General features: G+C 39.6%; 1 protein-coding gene across 13 annotated transcripts in view; it reads right to left on the reverse strand.

The window, feature by feature from the left end:
- celf4 (CUGBP, Elav-like family member 4) overlaps positions 1–18,838 on the reverse strand; it is a 1,190,565-nt gene extending 1,171,727 nt beyond the window's left edge. For all 13 annotated transcript variants that reach the window (XR_015757959.1, XR_015757956.1, XR_015757958.1 and 10 more), the window contains exons 1-2: positions 18,407–18,838; positions 16,346–16,428 (exon numbers count right to left, since the gene is read on the reverse strand). Coding sequence is in view for 9 of the 13 variants with exons in the window: in XM_087990087.1 (XP_087846213.1) it covers positions 16,346–16,428; positions 18,407–18,692 (369 nt within the window). In the remaining 4 variants the exon portion in view is untranslated. The remainder of the gene's footprint in view (positions 1–16,345; positions 16,429–18,406) is intronic.
- Between the last annotated feature and the right edge of the window lie 492 nt (positions 18,839–19,330).

Raw genomic sequence — 19,330 nt, forward strand, 5'->3', positions numbered from 1 at the left:
TTCACTGTTGGAAAAGAGTGGCCAAATTGATTCTTTTTTATTCAATTTACACTATGTTTTATAGTTCATCTCAGGTTTTAATTGTCACAGAAATATTATGGCTTGCATTCCCTCACTGGGGTAATTTAACTTTTATCTTTGAGGGAGAAACAGTGACCATGAAGTGTCTACCTCTTTTTTTTCTAACAGTTTGTGCAACAGAGTGGATTGGCATTATTGAAATCAGTTGCTCATTTGTTATCACCTAACATTTGTCCAACCATAAAAGCTAGAATTATTCCCAATTTCTGCTGCTCAACTGTTTTCTTAATACCTCCAAACTATTAGATTCCTTGCTTCACTCAGTCTTTCCTTCCTAGAGTCACAGAGTCACACAGCATGAAAACAGGCTCTTCAGCCCAATTTGTTCATGCTGACCAGGTTTCCAAAACTGAACTAGTCCCATTTGCCTGCAGTTGGCCCATATCCCTCGAAACCCTTCCTATCCATGAATTTGTCCAGATATCTTTTAAATGACTCTACCATTTTCTCTGGCAATTCATTCCATAAATGCACCACCCTCTGTGTGAAAAGGTCAGTCCTCAGGCTCCTTTTACATCTTTCACCTCTCACCTTAAACCCATGTCCTCTAAATTTGGACTCCCCTACCCTGGGGAAAGGATCTTGACTATTCGCCTTATTTATGTCCCACGTGATTTTATAACCCTTTCAGGTCACTCCTTAGTCTCCTGTGCTCCAGGGAAATAAGTATACTCTAGCCTAATAAGTTCTCTTTTTTTGTAACCTTTACAGTTTAATAACATCCTTCCTATAGCATGGCCTACTATATTCCCAATGTAACCTTACCAATGTCTTGTACAGCTGTAACATGATGTCCTAACTCTTGTACTCAATGCTCTGACAGATAAAGGCAAACATGCCAAATGCCTTCTTCATCTAGATGTCTAGGTGTGATGCCACTTTCAAGGAACTATGTACCTGCACTCCTAGTTCTCTCAGGTTGATAACATGCCTCCCTAAAAAAAGTGATGGAACAAACCTAATTTTGGTGTCACTTAACCATGAATTCTCTGATTAGTTCACCCTCCCTTATAGTCTTTCCTAACTTGATACTGTATTACACAATGGGTTTTGACCCATCATTTACATTTCTGGATGAGTTATCACAGCATACCTGATGCCAAAAGAACTACCTGATGTCAAATAACTATACATTGGCATGCCTAAGTATTGGCATGCCATGAGATGAAGAGAAAAGAAAAGGGTCAGAGGAGAATCTGAAAGAAAAGGATCTGGATTATACTGAATAAAAACAATTAAAAAACACTGAGAATGATCTCTGGTAACTAATTTGCAGAATATTCCTTCCTGATATCCAATTGACAAGCAGCAGCCCTTATTTCCAATGCCTCAGAGCTCAGGTAATATCTATATATTGCTTATACAGAGCATCAAAGTGTTTTAATCTGTAATATTATATTAGAACATGAATCCATTGTGAAAGCAATTCTACTCAGAAAGTTAACCTCCTAAAAGAAAGCTAAATACTAGTGGGAATTTTCTCAGGGTTTCACTCCATCCACTTCTACATTGGAGGTGTAAATGGGATTTCAGTGGAATAGGAAGACCTCTCTGAATATCAACTTTGTTTTTTGTCTGCAATTCTATATATAGTAATGCACAGTTGTTCAACACATGTAGACATAAAACATTTTTTTCATGAAGATTGTACCTATACTGTCCAAATTATACTGAAATTTGATAATCTGAAGTGCCTCAGACAATCCAAAATGTGGGGGATACATTGAAAATAACAATAATAATGTGTGAATATAGTACCATTACTACAGAAAACATCACAAGGCATAACCACAAACAAATGAATACTGAGCCAAAGAAAGAAATATTAAGAGGATGAGCAAAAACTTGTAGAAGGCAGTGTGGTTTGAAAACAATCTGAACAAGCAAGATGAACTGGATTTGGCAAACAGTTCCATATTGTGGAGATCGAGCCATTGAAGGAAGGCTGCCAATTATGGGGTGGGATGGAGGAATATAAAAGGCCAGAGACAAAGGAACAGAGAATTCAGGTGTGATATACGTTGGAGAAAGATTACCACTTTCTTCTCCTTAGTCAGCAAAGTGAAAATTAAAAAGCATCCTTGCTCCAGACGATTGTCCAGATTCTGTACAAAATTATGCAGCTGTAAAGACTAAGTGAGGATAGGATTGAACTCAGCTATATTATTCCTGAAGAAGGGATTATGCCCGAAACATCGATTCTCCTGCTCCTTGGATGCTGCCTGACCTGCTGCGCTTTTCCAGCAACACATTTTTCAGCTCTGATCTCCAGCATCTGCAGTCCTCACTTTCTCATCAGCTATATTATTGTCAATATTGAAATATCACAGTCATGACTCATACATAAATAATCTTTACTTGAATGAGTTACCAATGCCCCATGGCTGAACACTTCAACAGCCCTTCCCACTCCACCAAGGACATCTATCGTCAAACCCTAACCACCTAACACCTGGAGGAAGAACACTTCATCTTCTGCCTTAGCACCCTGCAACCAAACGAGATTAATGTGGATTTTAACAGTTTCCTCATTCTCCCCCGCCACCTTATCCCAGTCCCAAACCTCCAACTCGGCACCACCCCCTTGACCAGTCCATCGCCTTTCCCATCTATCTGCTCCACCCTCCTCTCTGACCTATCAACTTCGCCCCTACTTTCATCTACCTATTGTATTCTCAGCTAACCTTTCCCCCAGCCCCACCCCCTCCCATTTATTGGTCAGCTTCCCAAGTCCACAAGCCTCATTTCTGATGAAGGGCTTATGCCCAAAATGTTGATTCTCCTGCTTCGCGTGTTCTGCCTGACCTGCTGTGCTTTTCTAGCACCACACTCTCGACAGCATGCCTGATGCCAAAGGAACCACCTGATGCCAAAGAACTATACATCAACATGGCTGAGTGCTTTCAGGGATTGAGATGAAGAGAACAGAAAAGGTGGGATGGGGGTGGTGTGGGGAAGGAGGGAAGAATGTCAAAGGAAAGGAATTGGATATACTTCTTAAAATCTTGTGAACTTCTTTGGAAGTCTACCTACTGTCACTAGTCATGCATTTCTTTGCCAATTTCAAATTGAAAATGGAGAACTCTAAAAATAGATATTTTATAAACTGTGGAAATACAGAAATCAAAACAGAAATAAATAACTGGTTGGTTAATCGTGTCATTGCCTGCCACAAAAGACTCACATTAATGCTTTATCTGTAGCCTTCATTAGAATATTCAGTTGTAAAACAACTGCTCAACAGTAATTAATATAATTCATTCCAAAGTTGCAAAGGGTTTTGTTTTATTTACATGTAAAAGCAGAATATGGTTTTCCATCAGATTTAGATTGATGTGAAAATTACACATTAAGACCAAGGTATGATGTATTGATATTGAACACATTACTTATTAAAGAAAAATCCTATTTTAATGCAGCCTCACAGAGGATACTACAGCCAAAACACTAACCTCTTTTCTCTTCTCAGACTAATCTATTGTCCATATTTTACACCTTCTGTTTATGGTGGGGCATTCTAAAACTATTTTCCATTGAACAGTTATTTCTAAAATTATTTCAGAAATATTTTGTGTTTGGTTGCTATATTAGTTTACTCTATCTGACTCACAGCCTCCTCCCACTTACCAAGTAAAATACTATTTTTTTTTCCCATTTTCAATGATCTTTCAGCAATTTTTCATGTTATTGAACAGCTTTCTAAAATTTCTGCTTTAATGCCAACATTGATTTCATTGCATTCTGCAGTAGCAGTAGTCTTTTCTTTAATGTATTTGCAGCATGTTCTACTTTAAATTAAAGGACAACTTCATCCTAATTACAATAGAATAAACTGAAAGAAAGGTCACTTTAGACAGGGTTATTATTATTTTTTTTCCTCTCTATCATCCAACTGAGCAAAGCTGCTGATGACGGAAATTAAGTTCAACTCCTTGATTTATAGATGAAGTTTTAATCTGTAATTGTAATTGGGCATCTTTGCTGTCCTATTTCATTCTGTATCAAATCGTCATAGGCTTTTTCTGTTCCTCAAGTTTCTGGCCATCTACTGATGATGTCACCATTGTATTTCATTTGTTAATCTGCTTCTCAGTTTAGGTCCAGAATAAAGCTTCTGGCCTCATTTCACTAACATGTGGTAACATATCAATTTAAAACCATTTGTCCTCCCAACATTAGTCTGTTTATAAATGTTTGGGTGTGGAAGTGAGGACAGCGTAAGAAAGGTAATCATAGCTGCAATGGCCTGCAGGAAAACAATGGATATAATTAACTTACTTTTTTTCACTGCAAATTTAATATTTTTGAGTCAGAATTAGTTCCTGCCGTTGGCCCTAATCCCAGAAACAGAAGCTGCAGACAGACCTTGACAATTGAAGTTTCTGAGATTGTTAATTCAGCACATAAATTTGGGATTTACACAAGTCAATGCACACAATTCCTGGAAACTGAAGCACTGCAAAAGCATGTACTTTTGTTCTTCTGCAAAAAAATATAAATTGAAAAATAGTTGCATGGAAACATGGCAACAAAAAGGTAGACTGGCCTCATGAACTTGATGCGACACTCAATTTTTATGAGTTCAGGTTAGAAGATTATTTCTGAGGCATTGATGGATGGAAAAATTAATATTATAATATAATTTACACATGGATGTAAGCACAGCTGTATACTTCAATGTGAATGAACGAATATTAGATTATGTTTTTTCACACCACCAGACACTGGATAGATGTAAAATCCAAAAACACCAGAACAATGCCGACGGCAATAAAAAAATTGATTGATGTCAAACCACTGCCAAAAGGCACAGGAGAGTTATAAAGTGCAGTTTTGCTTTGACGTTACTGCACTAAAAATGCATTCGCGTTACAGCATTGCTGTGACAATCAGCATTGAATCCTAACTCTAAATACAACAGCTTACAACCTTCAATATGGCAATGGTCTTTAAGAAAACTGATGTTTATTTCAATGCTCACTTTAAAAGAGATCAAATAGTAGGGTCTTAGAGTTTTGTATCAGCCTCAATGAATGAATGCACTCTCAGTGACACTAAGCTATTCATGCCAATACGTTATCAACTTTGAGAATCAATCTGTGTTCAGGAGTAGTTGACTGAATGGCTGAAAAGGACACTATGACGGGCTTCAGCGGGCAAAAATAAGTCAGGTTCCCAGCTCTTCTTGCAATCACCGATTCTTAGTAGAGACTTTATACAGTTGTGAGAAAAGCAGACAAAGCAATTTCACTCACACATGGGATAGACTCTTCTGGACTTGCGTATGTCAAGCTTGAAGCCAGGAAATGGAAGGAAATAGATGGGATGGTGGCATAATTGATTCCTTCAACCTTTTCAGCTTCTAATGTGATTATGTTCTGGGTGAGAAAGCCCTTGATCTTGCATCTTTTCACTCCCCTCCAAACCCTCCCACCTTCACCACCATGACACTACTCCCCGGAATTTAGCCTCAAGTGGATAATTAGATGATCACTCAGGGGCCTCACCCCTACACCTCTGGTATTAATCCAGTTATAGGCAGTTTGGACATTGGGAAGCGGTTGGCTGGAAACTGAGAGATAAGCCCCTGTGTTTGCTGCTGACTCCCCTAACCTCCCTACAGGCCATACACCACAAACTACCTGCCAAGATTACTCATCCATGGCCTGGGTCATTCCACGATCCTGGGGACTCCAGTGCCTATCCTTCGTGTTGCAGCTACATCCTCCCTAGTGGCATTGCTAGGCACATGAGCCACCGGCCTCTGACTAGTCAGAGCTCTTCATATGGGACACTACTGTCTGTTGGGTCTTGAATCCGGAGTAAGGTCTACCAGTGATCTCACTACTGTTTGATGATGGGCTCATGGTTAAGCAGTCAAAACGAGCCAGCGCAAGTCACTCAAAGCTCTGCAGCTGGCAGGCAAGACCTCGATCACCAAAACAAGATTCCTGCAAATGTGGTTGTGATATGTATGGAATCATTATTTTGATTTTGTCCAGCTGTAGACCTGAGAAGCATAAAAATTGCTCATAAGTTCAAAGCTGGTTATCCATATTCTAATCGTTTCCATCAGACTGTGTTTTATACAAATGACACAATGCATTTGTCTGTAGCAGACTGACATGACATAAGTATAAATTGTGATTGTTACTGTTGCACCAGGAGTTTTAAGAAACTTTTTCAGAAACATTACCACAAGGCCTCAGATGAAAAATACAAGAGTGGAATGAGCAACTGCTTCATTTGACTGTGACATTCATATAATCAAGAGCATAGTATTTTGCTCAAGACTGTGACACATCTTGTGAAATAGCCTGCTGGAGAGGAATAAAGGGACAAAGAGCAACTGCTGAATTCATAGCATTCAGTAAAAAACAATTATCCAAATACGAGTTAATACAATTTCTTGTAAAATGGTAATTGCTAAATTATAGCAGAATATCTACTGTTTTCTGAAACACTTTGTTTTAGAAGAAAGAGATCATGTTTTGTATGCCAATACAAAATTATGACATTAAAACAATATATGTTATACTCAAACTGCAATTAAAACATAATATTCTGAACTGTCTGCCATGAAGGCTTTCATTGAAGCATTAAGTTTCTTTCTTTAGCAGTTCTACATTTTCAAACAAATCTTCCTTTGATTTTAATTTTTTTTGAGTTTATTGCTCTCCTTTTCCAGGTGCTATCTTCTTAGCCGTGACCTTCCTCCCAGCCTCCCCATGCAGCTCACTCTTCTCCCATGCTGCACCGCGCTACTGCCTTTCCTGTATGCATGTCAGGTAGGGTCTAAAATGAAATATTTGACAAGTTGAGAAAGAAATTCCTTTTGCAAAATTTATCGATGCCAAAATTAATCTTTTTATTTTCAAATCCTCCATGATACTTATTCTAATAATCTCAGTAAAATTACATTTGTATTACAGTAAATTTTAAAAAGACGTATCATGCATCCATAATCACCATAAATTAGAGCTATAAATCTGTGTTCTTGCTTCAGATGCCTACTTCATTTTACATTTTTTATTTCTTTGTTGTCTAATACACAAACATTGATACCTCCCATTAAAAGTTTGTCTATATTAAAATGCTTTAATTGAAAATTGTAACCAATGTTTAAAATCCAGATGCAATTAAAATAAAACATGTTACTTCTACAACTAGTTTCAGTTGCACTATAGATGGGAATTTAATGCTTTTCCTTGCAGAGGGTGAGGGCTGTTCAGTTATAGAGTTGTGCTGAATCAAGCTCATTTCCCTCTCTTTTTCTCCCCAAGTTAGAACACACTGCATCCTCTCCCTTTCTTTTCTGGCATTGCTTCATCACAGCCAAGAGTTGTAAAAGTGTTCTCTTTAGAAACAGATCAGAAATCACTCAGTAATAGGAGAGTAAAATATTAAAAATATGGGAGGATACAGGAAAAAACAAATCATTGTTTATATTAATGGTATTTCCTCTTGTAGACTCTGTATACAACGTACACAGTGCTACAGGCACTTGTAAGTACCACATAACATGGTCCTATTACGATGAGGGCTTTTTACTCAAGGCTTAGTTATTAAAAATATACATGTTCAATTTGAGGTAATACTAAATCAGAGAGCCCTTTCAGGAGTTTACATTTATGATGTGATATTAAAATTGCTTCTTCTTTGTCAGAATCCTATTAATAACAACATTCAGTTAAAAGGAATGAATTGAAGTATTTTACAGTTTAGGTAACAAGTGCATGTTATTCTCTGAGAATCTCCTCCTGTACTGAAATAACACCATAGCTCCATATTCTTAATTTAAACAAGTACAGAAGCACAAAGCCTGCTGAGTTACATGAGAAGTCACATCCATCCTTGAGTGTCCTTTATCCATGAGACTTAAAGTCAAAAGGTTTTGTTACTTTAAGTCATTAATTATAATCCATGTCTCTCATCAAGAAAAGTGGTATTTGCTTTTTAAAGCTTTGCTCAAACAGCTTTCCTTTACCAATTCATTGAGATTTCTCGATCATTTCTATTCCCAGATCAGAGCTCAGATATATGAAAGACACTGATTAGGCCCCTCTCACTCCCCCCTAAGGCCTCTATAACTTCCCCCAAGGCCACTCTCACTCCTCCCTAAGGCAGCTATAACTCCCCTTGAGGTACTTCTCACTCCCCCCAAGGCCCCTATAACTCCCTCCTAAGGTCCCTCTCACTCCCCCCCACAAGGTCCCTCTCACTCTCCCCTAAGGCCCTAAGAAGTCCTCCCTCGGCCCCTATAACTCCCCACTAAGGCCCCTCTCACTCCTCCCCAAGGCTCCTCTCACTCTCCCCTAAGGTCCGTCTCATTCCCCCCCAAGGGCGCTCTCACTCCCCACCCTAGGGCCCTCTCACACCCACCCAAGGGCCCTCTCACTTCCCCCCTCAAGGCTCCTCTCATTCCCCCCAAGGACCCTCGCACTCCATCCAAGGCCCCTCCCATTCCCCCCCAAGGGCCTTCTCACTCCATCCAAGGCCCGTCCCATTCCCCCCCAAAGGCCTTCTCACTCCCCCCCAAGGGCCCTCCCATTCCACCCTAAGGCCCCTCTCATTACCCCCACCAAGGGCCGTCTCCCTCCCTCCTAAGGCCTCAATAACTTCCCCTAAAAACCCTATAACTTCCCCCTAAGGCCCTGGTCACATCCCTAAGGCCCCTATAACTCCCCCCCCCCAAGGCCCCTCTCACTCCCCACTAAGACCCCACTCACTTCCCCCACAGCCCCTCTCACTCCCCCCCCCCCCCCCCGCCAAGGCTCCTCTCACTCCCCCCAATGGCCCTCTCACACTGCTTGAAGGCCTCTATAACCCCTCCCTAAGGTCCTTCTCACTCCCCAGTAAGGCCCCTCTCACTCCCCCAAGGGCCAATAACTCCCCCTCCAGGTCTGGTTTTATCTTTACTTTCAGAATCAGGGAGATAAAACAAAGAAATCTTTTTCCCCACCTCTTTTCTTTAAGCCAGACCTTCAAGCTGCACTCTTTCTTTTAACTTTTGGGCTGGGAAATGAACTACTGTTGGGCCAAACACATAGATGTTTGCCATTAGTTTAGAAATTACATTGAATTACATAAACTTTTCAGCAGACAAATGGGTCATTTGTGCCAAATAGTCAATGCCAGTGTTACCCTATCTATAATTAAAAAACTGTCGTCTCTGCTTGTGGTTGGGTGGCGGGGGGAGTTATGTTTGTGTGCGTTATTCCTGTACTCAACCACCAGGCAGTGCTCTACCCATGACTACTGATCTAGTGATGCTTCAGGCAGGAAAGGATGCTTGGTCTCGGACGAGATTCTTAATAGCGCACTCCAAAGTTTGACAGACCAATGCTTTCCTATTTAAAAATACTGGGCCTTTCAAGCAACCTTATCTAACAGGTGGTATTACCTTCACTCGCAGAAGATGGAGTATGTCATTACTGACAAGTCACATTTCGTTTCTCTGACACAGCAGTTCATATTCACTGCACCTGCTATTGTGTGTTTACATGAAGCAGGTTGTATTATTTGTATCCATCTGTAATCTATCATTTTCTTCCTTTCAGTCATTTCTTTCTCTCCTTCATCTCGGCTTTATCTACAGCACAGCTGCACCATTTAACTCTTTGAAGGTTGCAGTGACACCTCTTAAAGGCAACCTTTTTTTTAAAAAAAGTAATTTATGCAGAGAGCACTGTGAAAAAACAGTCCTGCTGGGAAACTCCAGACAGCTCTTTAAATGTTACTTGGTACTGCTCCTCATTAAAAATTTACTCAGCATTTTCTACACATGCATGTGGCTAAAAATATTTTGAAAGCTGCAAAGCACATCCTGTACCCAGGGGTTTATTTGCATATAGTATATAAAGGAGTGTTATTAGGTATCTCGACAATAGAGCATTACTATTTAAGGAAAACCCTGTTTTTTGGGTGACCTTATTATCACATTGAAGTCATGCCATAGTGTTTCAAAATATTCCTCTTCCTGTCAGCTGTTGTAGAACCACACATGAAAATTCAGGAGTGAGATAAACAGTGTCTTGATGAAAACAATCTTGCACTCTGTGAGGACACACTCTCTAAAAAGAATTGATGACTGCCTCTCAAGAAATGTTTTTGCTCCAATATTCTTCTCCTTGCCCATCCTTTGTTTGACTATTAGACTGGCCCAGTCCATCTTAAAATTCTAGCGCACTTCAGGATCAGTGAAAACCAGTTCTGTGATCGGATATCACTTTGGAAATCAGTGGTAAGAACACAGTTGTTCAACCCCATCTTCTCAAGACCCTGACCAGCTACTTACACATGGCAAGACCTAAACATGGCAGTCATCCTTATCTGAAGCTTCTGGTTCTAACTAGACCCATTCTCTCATACTTGGCTCAAACATCTCAGGCTATTGAAAAGCTGCAGGAGATCCATTGGAAATGAACATTGTGTAACCACTGAAATTTTATTTGAACATGTGATAATATTGAAATTTGGATGCCATGTGTGTTACTCGAGCTTTCTGCTCATGATTTACGTCTCCCAGTCCCCATAGTGATACTGCATACTCATGACTAACTCATAGCTGTCTATTACTCCTCTGGGTATAGCATTCGTCCAATAGTAGGACCACCAGGCTGTTATCATTGACTACTGCAGGCAGAGGATACAAACCTCCTTTGACTAGTTACAGAAGCCAAGCTCATTAATGTTAAGCCACCCTGCCAATACTATTCGCAACTTAATTCAAGGATAAATGTTTATGAATATTACAATAAAGGTCTAAAGATTATCAGGACAATTATATATTAATGTTTTTTCACTGTCAGACATATTGCACTGGCATAACATTCCATTGCCATGATTCTGAGGAGATAAATTTGTTATGAGCTGTGTGTTCCTTTATTTATTTCTCATATTATGGTCTACTAATGTTTAAGAGATGTGAGGCACATAGGTACAGGGTAAAGACCTATTACGGAAAAGGTTCTATCTGTTGCAGCTCGGATGAAGCTTATTATAGCTGTTGTAAGGATGAGCTATTTAGTATGTTTTATGAAGACTAAATTGTTCACGCACTGGCTGACTCGCACAGATCCCATTGGCAATATTCAGATAGATTATTGAAATGTTCCTCTAAGCACCAGTTGGAAGGGTTGCCTGATATATTTGGCAAATAACATGGAGGTATGGTGGCTTATCAAGTAGATTATGTTGAAAATATATTCGACCAAATGCATGGAAAGATTATCAGACAAATCACATGGAATGTTAACAAGCTGATTATGTGGTTGTGCTTTTGACATATTATTAAGTAAATTATGTAGAGGGAGCTGTCAATAAAACACCTGAAAAGGTTATCAAACAGACACATGGAAGGTATCTTGCATAATATGGAAATGAGAGTTCAACCAAACAGAAACCTTATAGGGTCATAAAATATGCCATTCTCGGCTATTAGAAAATTAACATTTGACAGTTATCTGAAGAAATTATCAGAGAGAATCATGGATGACTCAACCTTTAGAATTTATGTCATGCAATATATTGAAGGCGGGGATAAAGACAGAATGAGAAAGAAAGAAAAATGTGAAATTGTCTTATCTCACGTTTTGCTGTACAATAGATGTGAACGCCTACATCGAGATCAAAACATTTGAATGCAGAGTTCTAAACTTTCTTTCATTAGCAGAGCAGAAACTCCATAACTGTTGTTTATTTAAATAAAACTTTGCTCTTCTCTGACATATGTTTGTATCAGACTATAAAATACAATTCTTTGACAAAAGAGTTGGGGTGAAATAATAAATTTCTTTTGTCTTTTAAATGCTGAAGGTAAAATCTTTGGATGTCACCAGCTAGACGGATAACCAATCTCTCTTATTGCTTTGGTATAAACATGAGATAACGTGTATCGCTTGTTAAATTGACAGACTGACACAAGCATCTCTTTCATTCATTGTTTCATAGCAATAGATATAAAAATACTTTGTTTTTTCAGATGATGTTATGTGGATCCACTGTATTTATAAAGTTAAATTAGTATCTTTCCTTATAGTTACATAGTCTTGCTTGCCATTTTCATTTGTCATATATATATATTTTTCTTATTTTTGCTGTTTGCTGTCTGACTTCAAAATTCATTCCATTCATTATTAGATTTTTAAAATTTGTATACACTGGGCCTCAGTCAAAATTAGCAGATGGTCATAATCAGTGTCAGGACAAGTAATAATCAAGACATGTTATAATATTCATAAACCCAATACAATAACTCATCTGGTTATGAAAATTGTGAATGTAGCCTATTACATTCAAACTAATATTTATCATCCTTGGTTGCAACTTTGTAAATGATTCAATAACACAAATTATGAAAATATCATATAATGTGCTCTATAATGCGGTCCTTTATATGTTTTAGTATGAATATTCTTACCACTTGGAAATACTGACCACATTGCACTTCTTTACATGTTGGATTAATTTTCCTTCACCATTCATTTGACACCAGAAATAAAATGTGTATGAACCACTGTTCTAACAAAAATTGCAAAATGCGAAGCTGATCCTTGTCTTCTCCGAATGTGCAAAGAAGATTTAATGTGAGCAAAGTAAGCTTTTGAGATCAAAACCTTGCCTCACAAATGAAAAGACAGACCTATGGCTCTAACTTGACGTGAATGTCTTTGCTCTACATATTCTAACAGTGACAGTAATTTTACATCACTGTAAGAAAGTATGGTATTCTTAGTAATCAGTTACACACTTCTTTATTTTATCTCCAAAAAAACTTATGCCTAAGAAAACATTCTATTTGGCAATTCTACTTCATAGCATTTTTCTTCATATTTTGGTCTCAGAGGTACAATATATCATAATTTTAAATGAACTGATGTAAACCTTATTGACGGAAGGCAGGATGGTACATGCTAATTTCTGCTGTCTAGGCTAAGCATTTCTCCCAGCGCGAAACCACACTATCCAGTCGTATAGTCAGGGATTAGAAAACTTAATATATTGCAAGATAATAGAATCTTAGTGTCAGGCATCACTGAGATGAGAACCTGAAGACATCGAATATAGAACAAATATGATACATGTTTCACTGCTGCATTGCCTAGTCTTCTAATATCCATCTTTTTGTATTCCTTATTTTTATCTGTGCCAGGTGTCTGCTCGAGAATGAACTTAAATGCTTGGCAACACAAAAGAGATATCTCTAGAGTGCAGCACGCTCACTTCCAACCCCCACCCCCAAAACTCTCATTATTGTGCGACACCATGTGCTCTGCAGCAGCCTGTTAATGAGACATGGCAGATACAGCAGGCTCACAACTCTCATCCTCTTCTGAAAGGAAGCATTTCCTTATTAAGCTCCATCTCATTACTTTCAGCTTCAGCCATTCAATAGACAATAATGAGGAAGTGTAAGTGCTTGCTCGCTTGCACTCTCTGACTCAGATGGAACAACATGTGTAATCATCCCAGCATAAATTTTTGCACACATCTTGCACCTCCCATTGGACATTCTTACTGGATCTTCCCTTTTTTATAAAAAAGTCTGCAATTCCTCACAATGCCCCTGAGTTTCTAGCAGGTCAACAAAGACCAAACTGTCTCCAATTTATGCAATCAGTCTCTTATTTCTCTGTTATCACACATTCACTCATGCATTCACTTCACATAATATTGTCTTGTTTGTAATCTAATGCACACCGTGTAATGAGATTTCTAATACAAAAATATTGCTGACAAATAGTTCAAACATTGTGAACATGCTCAAAAGATCTGACAAACATGCATTGGGTCTAAGAATTAATTCAAGGAATCATGTGTTCATTTCCTATGTCAGTATTTAATATGCTCTCAGATTAGTCCAAACAAACTCCAACAAGTCAATGAAAGTTAGAAACTGGTCATTTGCATAGTCTCTGCAGTAGGATTGAAAGCTGTATCATGTATAGACCACCTCTAAATGAAATGAAGCCTTTATTATTTTACATAACCCTCATTAATTCAGGATGCCAACAATATTAGACGTAGATATCTAAGGTTGCAGCATCACTTCTTTCCATAATTTACTTACCAACTTGAAAATTGATTTCATAACTTCAAAACCAACCAACCAGCCAAACATTGCTAAACAATGAGGAAATGGATTCACAGAAATTAAGTTAGCACTCTTCTCTCATCCTTTTCTTTCTAAATGTCACTACAAGTATACAAGAACCTAAACTTGCAATATCCATAATCTTAAGTCAGTTTTCTTTCACTGATATCAAATTGATAATCTGTAAGAGTTTTGGTTTTAATAACTGTTCTGCAATGTATCTACATTTGCTGTTTAGTATTTATTGGTGAGCTGAATAAGCTGATGCCACTAATGGTTGTAAAAGTACTTTAGTCACAATGGCAAGATACTCACCAAACGATTCCTATTCTGATCACTGTAAATGAACAGTATTAACCTTTAGCATGCTAACAAAAATAGCAAGTTGTCAGATTCTATTTTTGATGTGCCATGTAGCTATGAAAAGTGGATGGCAACTGAAAGTCCACAAAAGGATGGTACAGCTTTTGCTTTACACACATGCATGCACAAAGATTGGTCTTTTGGGTCTTAATTATTTGTATCTAATGGCCACCAATTACTGCGTAAACTAATAATATTGCCTAACAATATAACAGTGAAGTGCCTGGTGGCCAAACCTCCCCCATCCACCCAGTTGCAAATGTAATTAGGTTTTGGAAGATTTGAGAATGACAGACTATTACATCCAATGAAGAGGCTAAATAAGGAGGTTGTGGGGTGGGGGGGGGGGGGGGGGGGGGGAGGGGGGGTTTGTGTGGGGAAGGAATGCTTTCTAAAAAAAAACTGGGAGGGCTGCTTCATAGCAGTGACAGCTGTTGACTTAAATACATCTCTACAATGGAAATGAAGTAGGCCATGGGAAAGCTGAAGGCTTCTGTATGATAATAAGTTTTGACAAAAGCCACACAGCCCCATGACAGTAGGTGGTTACACACTGAATACATAACGATTCTCACTACAGCTACCAAGTATAAATCTCTGACTCTGTATTTATACACATTTTTAATCAGTACTAACACAGTTTAAACACAGATTGAATCAGAAGTGGCACATGTATGATATTAGTCTAAAAACTTCAATCACAAATTATTCTTCCCATTGTTACTCTGTTGGAGATAATTCTAATGCATTTTGCCTTTTGCTATTTATATATTTCATTCAGCACGAAACATTATTTCATCATCTATCCGCACATATATAAAACGTACATGTATGTAAAGTGCACACACATATATATATACACACACACACACATATATAAACCTATACATTGCAATAGACATCGTGGGAGGGATAGGGAGGAGAATTATAAAGGTAACTTAAGGCGCGGGATAGAAGAATTAAAGGATTTGGTAAAGTTTGCATTGGTTGGCATTGAAAATGTTCGAAGTTACGTTACCCTCCAATTAATGAAAAGAAAGGTTATGGAACAATGACCAAGTGCAGAGTGTTTCTTACAAAGCTTGCATGGCCCGCGTTCCCTCCCAACCCCAAACCGCGCTGGTTTGTAACACGCCTGCTTGGATTTGTCAGCTTGTTATAAAATATGTATTTCCAGCAGCAGAGTTAATCGATGAGAGAGGATGTCACAGCTGATTGCATAAATGATTTTGAAAGCCAATCTTAAAAATGTCCATAATCACACTACAATCTTCCCTTAGCTACATCTTTAAAAAAATACACTCCGTACTGTCAAAGGAAGACAGTCTCAGCTCTTTAAATAGAAAATAACCTGCCCATTGTCATCCACGTGGCTCATCTGTACTTGAATATCCTCCTACCTTTTTTAAAAGCTGTCATGTACTCCACCTAAATATAGACATAACATTTAAATACACATCAAAATGACTAGAGGCTGCCTATGATACAGATGACGGGTTACACACCCGTGAAACGATGACCATTCCAGAGCTCAAAAAACACCTTTTTCTGTTCTCTCTCAAAGCTGTACAATGGTAGAATCCAGGTTCCACTTACACACCCCCATACAATTTGAAACAAATGTATAAATAAATAAAACGTTCAGCACTGCCAATAATACGATGAACGACTTTCATTTTAAAGTTTTATTATTCAAAATCTAAACAGCGCCTGAGGAGATGCGGCAACTTTTGTTTTTGCATGGGAGAGGTAATGGCGCGGATCCATTACTAAGGTAAGAAACTTGAAAGAATTGTGTGAACTTACCCCAGGTAATGTCTTCTGTTCATGCAATGCACTCTGGGCCTTCAGAGCAGATTCCCTGGCACAGTACGTTAGGAAGGCACAACCTAATCATTTAATTAAAAACACACACAAAAGACACTGTGTTTAGACTTTTGCCGTCATCCTTTCTGAAATGGTTTTGCTGTTTATTGTCCCAACGTCGTAAATATTGGGCACATGCTACGCTGGTGTCACTAATAGCAATGTGTCTAAATCATTTGCGTGTTATCGAGTTCTTTTTCGACTTATATCATTGGCCAGATTTGTCTTGGAATATAGAATACACAAAAGTATAACCACTTTTGAAAATGCTGTCCTCTTGCATCATTAATGCCTGAACAGTTGATTATAGTAACACTACTATATGAAATGATACTATTTAATTCCAAAACATACTTCAGCACAGACACAATATACACGTTATATGCACCTTCAGACTTAGCTCAAAGATACCACACAGGATTCATATACTTGTTCATTCTTGGAGATGCTTTAGTACGTTTGACGCACATTTGGAGCAATGTGTTAATTTCATTTAAAAAGGGACACTGGATGCAATTCGATGGTATGGGACGGGTCTTTGACATTAACTATCGAGACTGCGACAGTTACTTTAACAGAGGTCTGGGCTGCTTTGCACAGAGGGCTGCCAGTGGAAGTTAACCCGCAGGAGTTGTCACTGATGATACACAGCACACCCCTAGCAACTTCTACTCCGCAGTTCCAATCCAGCCGTATAGAGTGGACACAACAGAGAAAAAAAGGGGCTGTACAAGGGGTTCTCGCCCTGTGACCTGGCTTCTGTGCAGCAGACACCAATAATGTATTTCTTTTTTTAAAAAAATAACTGCATACTCTGGAAATATTTCAAAGTCTAATATTCTGACTGCTCTCAGAAATAAGCTTCAATACTTTTATTTTCCTTAAAATATCTTAATCTGGAAAAGAACAATGTAAAATCATAATATGATCAGTAAATAATGATCTAAAGCTTTAAAGGAGACTAATGCTTGGAATCCCACCACTCAGATCATTGAAATGCTATCCTAGCTTATTGAAAGGAATAAGTAGTCTTATCCGCGCCTGAGTATGCGGCCGGTGAGCTCATAAATATTGCATTTTAAATTAAAGATAACCCAAGGCTTTTTTCATATCTTACCTATAACATCTCCCTCTCCCCTCCATAACCTCCCCACCTCATCGCCCTTTCCCCACCACGCAGACTGACTGTGCACCTGCACACTCTTGTGTGCTTTTCTTCATGTTACACAGCTTCATGTCACTTCGCTTCTAAAATGAACAGTGTAAGTCCTGCAAGTTATTATTGTATGTGTGTGTGCGTGTGTGTGTGTGTCGCTGGCGTTTATCACCAGCCGTGTTCACCACCATATACACTCACACCCCCCTCGCCAACCCCTCCGCCCCATGCTCCGCACTCCTCACATAGTTTCAATCGCCACTCATCCCAATCCAAGTCTTGCTAATCATTAAATAAATATTAAAAATAAAAGTTGTCTTCTTTTGACATGAAGACTGTTCGAGCCGGAACAGCTATTCTCCTGAACTGTTAACTCGCAGGGAGTTTCTTTCAACTGGGGGGGGGGGGGGAGTGAGAAACTGAAATGATCTAAAGACAAAAAGAAACGGGAGGGTGGCGGATACAGACAGCTACACTGTTCACCGAGTGCTTTGAAATCTCAAGTTCTATCATTCTGTGCGAAGTGTGCAGAGAGAAAGCAGACTAAAAAAGCTCGCCTTCAGCACCCATCAGTTACCGGGCTTCTTTTTTATACTGATTACTGATTATCCTGTTCTTTAACGCACGCTTCCTTTTTATAAGAAAAACTAAATAAGGAGTTGGTGCCTCATGTTCTCGCCTGTCACGCAATTCTTCAGCGCCCCATTACTAACTGGCCAGACCCAGCGTGAAATAATAAAGCATTAAAGAGACAGACGGAGCAACACAAGCCCAGTCAGACCGCAGCGAGTTTGGGGAAAGCCCCGAGTGGCTTTCAGGAGCGGGGGAGGCAAGTGTGTACAGACCCTTGTGCATGCCAGTGAAGCGATCCTTCAGCACCGTCAGCTCGTAGATCTTGCCAAATTCCTCGAAGAGGGGCTTGAGGTCCTTCTCCTCCAGGTTACGGGGGATCTGGCCGATGAAAAGTTTGATGGCGTCGTGGTCCTTCATGGGGATGGTGCTGTTCTGGCTGTGGCTGAGTCCGTTCATAGGCCCGTTGGCAGTGCTGATCTGGATGGTGGTGCTGAGACTGACTGCTGGCTGCTGCTGCTGCTGCTGCTGCTGCTGCACGCCGTTCGTTAACGTGGCCATCTTTCTCCCACACTGCGTGACGTCAGGCAACTTTCCTTCAGATTGACTCGGCCGTTTAAACAGACTGGATGGGCTCAAGGTCGGCGCAGAGCCGGGGTGGAGAAAGCAGCCTGTCTCTTCCCCCACCCCACCCCACGCCCATCTCTCCCCCCCTCCCCCCAACCCCCCCACCTCCCAACCTCCCACTCCCCCTCACCACTCCCCTCCCCTCCGCCTCCCTCTTTATCCACACACAGCACCACCCCAGACAGTGGTAGCTTCCAGCCACCGGCCATAAAAACCCGGCTTGCGCACGTTCCTCCCCCTCTCCACCTCCATATCATCATCAAGCCCTGCTCTCTTTACTACCAAATTAAAACAAAAACAAAATCACGCAGGAGACACAAAGCGCTCCTTCCATTCCTGTGAGTTCACGGCTTGCTTTAGCTACATTATATATATATATATATTATATAGATATGCAAAGACGAAATACAGTTTGGGAGCAGGGCCACGCATTCAGAATGAAATTGTGTTGAAAGGATAATGTAGCGAGATTCCTGACTACTTGGAGCTGTCTATTGCATGACACCACATTTTTTTTTTTGCGTTGTGCCCTGGACTTGATCATCATGTTGCAAGCGAGAGTTTCCGAGTGC

The sequence above is a fragment of the Chiloscyllium plagiosum genome, unplaced genomic scaffold, assembly GCF_037043375.1.
Source record: "Chiloscyllium plagiosum isolate Xiang-an unplaced genomic scaffold, Cpla_swu_hap1 HiC_scaffold_1, whole genome shotgun sequence".
Taxonomy (NCBI): Eukaryota; Metazoa; Chordata; class Chondrichthyes; order Orectolobiformes; family Hemiscylliidae; genus Chiloscyllium; species Chiloscyllium plagiosum.